At 44.9% G+C, this 6,656-nt stretch overlaps 1 protein-coding gene across 7 annotated transcripts in view; it reads left to right on the forward strand.

Annotated features, from left to right (window-relative positions):
* MAPK9 (mitogen-activated protein kinase 9) overlaps positions 1-5,831 on the forward strand; it is a 44,896-nt gene extending 39,065 nt beyond the window's left edge. For 3 of the 7 annotated variants that reach the window (XM_040964452.1, XM_040964455.1, XM_040964454.1), the window contains 2 exons: positions 193-264; positions 2,943-5,831. In XM_040964452.1, coding sequence (XP_040820386.1) covers positions 193-264; positions 2,943-3,085 — 215 coding nt within the window. In that variant the 3' untranslated portion in view covers positions 3,086-5,831. Of the gene's footprint in view, positions 1-192; positions 725-2,937 lie in introns of those variants that run through there. The other 4 variants (XM_040964451.1, XM_040964453.1, XM_040964457.1 and 1 more) reach the window with 4 other exon arrangements.
* The last annotated feature ends 825 nt before the right edge of the window (positions 5,832-6,656 follow it).

Raw genomic sequence — 6,656 nt, forward strand, 5'->3', positions numbered from 1 at the left:
TGCACCCACCCTCCGCATCTTTGGCTGGCTGTAAGTGGATGTTTCAGACTGAGTAGACCCTACCACTGAGTCAGCTGTCTCTCACCACTAAAAGCACTCACTCTGAGCACTTGGGGTGGGGCTGGTCCATTTGAAGCTGTTTGCAGAGCAGAGGCTCTAACGGCACGTTTCTACCTGCATTTCTGTTTGAAGAGCTAATTTACAAAGAAGTCATGGATTGGGAAGAGAGAAGCAAGAATGGTGTTGTGAAAGATCAGCCTTCAGGTTGGTGATTGCTCTGCTCATTGGATGATGTAGTGCCTGCTTTGCCCCTCAGCGTCTCCACCTGGCAGTCCTGGGTCACATGCTGACATGGCCAACTTCACGTTGGGGGCCCTTTGTGTGAAAGTCTCCCTGTGGCTTGTCCCAGTGGTGGTGTTGACAGTGTTGCTGACGTGCCAGGCACTGAACCTTTGTCACCACTGATGCCAACTGCATTGCAACATGAACAACCCCTTGTCCTGGTCCCATCCAGTTAAAAAAAAATGCAGGTCTAGGTGAAATGGAGGTTGGCTTTCTTTTTATAAAAGAGTACATATAATTCTTTATGTGGTAGAAGCCTAATGATGTCTGTGGTGTCAGAGACCTCTGTTAGGGACATTACCAGCATCTGTATTTTCTTACCTGTTGGTTAAGTGAAACTCTTCAGTTCTATGTATTTTATCACTCCTCTTAAAATTACACCCACACATCGGCATAGCATCGGCCGTTGCGCTCACTTGGGGAGTGAATCATCAGACGGAAGATCTTCCTCTCTGTCTCTCCTCTCTGTATATCCGCCTTTCCAATAAACAAAATAATAAAAATAAATCTTTAAAAAAAAAAATTACACCCACACACACCACACACCCACACATCCCACATACACATTCCACACACAGTACCTACTGTATAATTCTCTTCTTTTTCTGAATATTATATTCAACATGACATGCATCTAGACATTACGTAACTACAGCACAGATTTGTGTTTGTTGTTAATTTATCACAGCTCTGGGAGACTAGATGCTTAGCTGTTGCTCAGACCAAACTGAAATATGAATAGTAGGAAATAAGATGGCTTTGTTAGCTTTAAAAAGTTAAAGTATGTGTTTTCCAGATTTATGAAATATTTGTGTAAAACATCACTGATTTTTTTTTTGTTTGCTTCTATGCAGTTTTTATGGCAGAAGGTTTTTTTTTTTTTAAAGATTTATTTTTATTATTTTTTTTTTTGGAAAGGCAAATATACAGAGAGGAGAGACAGAGAGGAAGATCTTCCATCCGATGATTCACTCCCCAAGTGAGCGCAACGGGCCGATACTATGCCGATCCGAAGCCAGGAGCCTCTTCCAGGTCTCCCACGCGGGTGCAGGGTCCCAAAGCTTTGGGCCGTCTTCGACTGCTTTCCCGGGCCACAGGCAGGGAGCTGGAAGGGAAGGGGGGCTGCCGGGATTAGAACCGGCGCCCATATGGGATCCCGGGCGTGCAAGGCGAGGACCTTTAACCACTTGCGCCACCGTGCCGGGCCCCAGAAGGTTTTTTGAAAGATTTATTTATTTGAGAGACAGAGAGGGAGAGAGACAGAGATCTTACATTCCCTGGTTTACTCCCCAAATGGTTGCAACTGCCAAGCCTGTACCAGGTCTAAGCCAGGAGCCAGAAGCTTCATCCAGGTATCCCACAAGGCCACAGAGGCCCATGTACTTGAGGCATCCTTTGCTGCTTTCCTGGATTCCTTAGCAGGGAGCTGGATCAGAGGCAGAGCAGCCAGGATTGGAACGGGTTCCCATGTGGGATGCCAGTTTCACAGGTGGCGAGTTCACCTACTACACCACAATAATGGCACCCATAAAATGTTGTTATGTTTTTTTTTTTTTGGATTGTTGATGCATTTTTCCTTAGAAGAAAACTAATGTTCTAATTGAAATTTGTGACAACACTTGATGCTTGTTCCAATTTGAAACCAGATTTGTTTTAAGGTTGATAATACATGACTACATGCAAGGGTAATTTAAAGAGTTCACAGAAAATCTAATCAAGAGAAGTCTATTTTGGTGCATTTTTTTAAATCCAGGGGCCAACATTGTGGTGTAGTGAGTAAAACTGCTGCCTGCAGTGCTAGCATCCCCCATGGGTACTAGTTTGAGTTCTGGCTGCTCCACTTCCTGTCCAGCTTCCTGCTAATGACCTGGGAAAAGCAGCAAAAGATGGCCCAAGTCTTTGGACCCCTTCTATCCACATGGGAGACACAAAAGAAATTCCTATCTCCTGGCTTTGGCCTGACCCAGCTGTGGCCATTACAACTGTTCAGGGTGTAAACCAGTGGCCATTTCTATCTCGCCCTCTCTGTAATTCTCTTTCAAATAAGTAAAAAAAAGTCTTTAAAATTTTTTTTTTTAATTTATACATGGATTTTAAAAAAAGATTTATTTAGGGCCTGGCATGGTAGCCTAGTAGCTCAAGTTCTCACCTTGCATGTGCAGGGATCCCATATGGGGACCAACCTAGATGCTCCACTTTTTATCCAGCTCTCTGCTAATGGCCTGGAAAAACAGTGGAGGACGGCCCAAAGCCTTGAGACCCTGTACCCCTGTGGGAGACCCGGGTACATATTTTCAGTGAACTGTTTGAAAGCCGTGTGTGTGTGTGTGTGTGTGTGTGTGTGTGTGTGTGTGTGTGTGTGTGTGTGTGTGTTTAACCACTGTCAAGAAAAGGAAAAGAATTGGGAGTATTTCGGATTCTGGGCCCCAAGAAAGACTCCAGGCAAAGTTCAGAATGTACGATTGACTAATTCCTTGTTTGTGATAATAGTTTGGTTGGGAACTGCTGAAGACAGAGCCAGGGAAGGCTGTAACCTGTTCACCTGGACCTGCAACAATGTCGTGCCTCAGATTTTATTCTGTTTGGTTTTCTTAGCACAGATGCAGCAGTAAGTAGCAACGCCACTCCTTCTCAGTCATCATCTATCAATGACATCTCGTCCATGTCCACTGAACAGACACTGGCCTCAGACACAGACAGCAGTCTCGATGCCTCGACAGGACCCCTGGAAGGTTGTCGATGAAAGCTGGAATGTTAAACTTGTCATCAGTGAAGGGACTCTTGCTTCCTGGGCCCCAGATGCTTGGGGGTTGATGGAACCAAATAGGAAAACTCCGTGTTCTGCATGTAAGAAACACAATGTCTTGCCCCTACTCAGTTCTCCTAGGATTGCCTGCTTAGATTATAAAATGAAGCAGATCATGTCTGAAGAAGAAAGTACAAGCCACAGTTTTAGAAATTTTGTTCAGAATCATTTCAGGTGAGCAATTAGACTAGCTGACTTTTTTTAAGGTGTAAGTAACAGTGGTGGCATTCATCCGTAACTGTTGGGTCTTCTGTGCATGTGATGACAAATGCCTGCCTGACCTGCCCGTCTAGCACTTTGGAAATCAGTATCTAATTGCCAAATAATCTGCCAGGTAGTGCTATTTCTAGAATTATCTCTTGATCTTAAATAGTTGGATGTCTATCCAGAAAAGAATCATAAGTTTGTGCATATTAATTGGGCACCATATTACCTTATTTTACCCTATTTTATGGTATGATTTATTCTATCTTTTGTATTTCAGAAATATTATAATGGAATCTATTTAATAAACAAAACACACAGCATTTCTTAGATTGTGATGCTTTGGGCTGAGATGTCTTGCTGCTAGAGCCAGGATACTTCCTGGCCACACGGTCTCCTCCATGTTGTCCAGCCTAGGATGACTGTATGGCCAGCTTTCATGCATGATCAAGTTCTCTCTCATTTGGTGCTGCTTACTGCATATTTACCTTTGAAGTCCTGCCTGCCTTACTTCTTTTTTCTTGGTCTTTCTGGACTTGCTATTAATTTAAAATGCTACCTATAACTTCATCTTCTTTATGAAGCATATGACGCCTGTCTCGCTACGGGACAAACTCCTAAATCCATGGCCTAATGTTAGAGTAAAATGTTGCAAAACAATTGCTGACATTTGTTATGGTCATTGACTTGCCAGAGACTGGCCTGAGTGGCTCACTTCCGTCACTCAGGGTGGAGAAGGTGAGCCCACCAGGCGGCTTTTCCCTTTGCTAACCCCGCATTCTTACTGGGCATTTTCATCTTTGCTGGGAAAAGCTAGATGAACACCCCTTTGGTCTGTTGCGGGGCAGGGCTGAGTTGGGAGTTCTGTGTGCTGCTGCTGCTGCTGCCTTTTGGCAGGAAAACCTGTGAATGTCCTAGAATGTTCCTCAGAGGGCTGTGAAGGATGAACTCTCAGGGGAGTGGTTAGCATGGAATGTTGTCTGATTTCAAAACTGCTCACCTGAAATTGATGCTTTCAGATGTGACAACTTGTCAAGTTTTCAAGGTGCACTGCAATCCTGAGTAGAAAGTGTCACTGCAGAAGTGGAGTCAGGGTGCTCACGTCCGCTGCCTGTGCTCATGGTGTGTCTCCCCCAAGCTTATTTCATTACTGATTCATTATCTTGTATTCACTTATTTGAAGCTATATGGTCAGTGTCTTAGAGAATGTATTCTAAAGGAGGAAGAAACTTTATGCTGGGTCTAAAACACATAATTGTATCAACACCAATTACCTTCTTGGTTGGTCGTGTCACTGGAAACTGGAACCCATGATGAACAAAAATGGCGTGGTGATAATTAGTTTTTATGGTGTCTTTGAGACACTCTCAAGTACAAAGACAAAGTACTGACTTGAATTGAGGGAGAAACACCTGTTCTTTGGCTTAGGATTATTTAGCCTTGTACACCTAAGGGTCTAGGTGAGAAAAGTGCCACTGTCAACACTTTACAATGGCTTTCACTCCAGTTCACATTCGTTTTTTTAAAAAAACTTTACTAAATCTGTCTTTTAAAGGAGATACAAAGAAAAGGGAGAGTGTTAAAGATGTGCCAGCTGCCATAGGCTGCCAGTGAGCTCCTCCAGGTCCCACTACCAGGAAGGTCCCAGGAAGCAGAGTATGGTGGCCCCCCCGTCCACAGACCCCACTGCTCTGGGTGGAACCATGATGGTCAAAGCGGGGTTTCCATCAGGTGAAAGAGCGTGCACCGGGACAGGCCACAGAGCTCTGTAGAAATACCTCACCCAGTTTCAGGGTCCTCCCTTCTGAGCCGAGACCTGCCAAGGTCCTGGTGCGTTACGAGTACTGAGGTGGGAGAAAAAGCTGAAAATGGACTCAACTTTTTCATCTTTTCTATTTTATTTTTGTAATTTATATTGTACACAACCCTGGAAGTAACTATTTTGGACATGTATTTTTATAAACCAGGTGATTTATTATTATCCTGGCATTTGGACTAGGTTTTTTTTTTTTTTTCCTTTTGTTGGCTTCATTTTCAGTCCAGAAGGAAAGGAGTACCTCCCCATGCCTGGTTCCGGAGAGTGGACAGAGCTCTGCCAGAGTGGAACGGGCTGGAGGTACTGTGCCACGTGGACCGGGCTCTGGGTCTGCCCGTGGAGACCAAGCTCTGCTCCTGCTGGGGACACGACACGCAGGGCTCCAGTGCCGAGAGGCGAGCACCCTCCACGGACCGGCTTGACGCCCACGTCCACGTGTGAAGCAGAGTGGAATCCTGTTGAAATCCGGATTTCATGCTGTGTTCAGTCATGATAATGATGTATGAGTGCGTCTGGTTGACTTCTAATGTAACTGCTCTGGTATTTCACATGATAGTAAATACAGGTGTGATCTTTCAGACTGCGTATCTCAGAAGTAACATTGCCTAATGTTTTATAATATATTGTGTGTTTTGATTGGTGAAAATAATACAGACTACATTTTAAAGAGAAATGCGTAAGATGTCTAGTGTTTTTCTGTGATGACTGTATTCCTGTTTCACCGTGTTTGATTACATGTTTCACATGAAAACAGGCAGATCTCAGAGCGTTAGGATTTCAGCCAGTATCAGTGCATGTTTTCAAATTGAAAGGGAAAAAATTGTTCTCACAATGAAAATATTCTGCAGATTCCTGGATTTTAAGTTTCCAAAAGTAGTGGCAGTAAATTTTGACTCCAAAACTGGGAAATTACAAAATTGAATTCCCAGAGTTCCTGTGTAGTTGTTTTTCCCTGTGGGTCAGCCAGGAGAATCCCCTTAGGCCGTCTTCCCTTGTGTCAGGTAGCCTGGCAACGGTCAGGTGCTGGGTCTCTGTGTGCTGCACCTCTGCTCCCAGGGCACTTGGGCAAGTCCAGTGCTTCAAACCACAGCTACAGACAGGGCCCCCAAAGGCTCTGCCTCCTCTCTCCAGGGGGATGAGTGTCACGTCTGTTCTGACAGGTCCTCAGAGACGGGAAGTGGTAGTGCTATTGATTTGCGCCCCATTTCTTTGATCAGCCCTGTGCATATATTAGTCAGATTTCAGTTTTGACGACAAAACACCTGAGGCAGTTAACTTCATCACAGTCTTGGAGGCTCAGTTCCAAAATGAGGAGCGCCACGGTCTGCTGAGGGTCGCAGATGGCAATGGCAGCATGTATGCAGAGAAAAGATCTCAGGCCACCCAGGAAGCAGCGAGAACTGGGCTCAAGCCAAGCTTAGACAACTACCTTCCAGGGCACGCTCCAGTGACCTGGGGCCTCCTCCCAGGTGCCATCTCTTCAGACCG

The sequence above is a fragment of the Ochotona curzoniae genome, unplaced genomic scaffold (assembly GCF_017591425.1).
Source record: "Ochotona curzoniae isolate NIBS_2020 unplaced genomic scaffold, NIBS_Ocur_1.0 scaffold_3554, whole genome shotgun sequence".
Lineage (NCBI taxonomy): Eukaryota > Metazoa > Chordata > Mammalia > Lagomorpha > Ochotonidae > Ochotona > Ochotona curzoniae.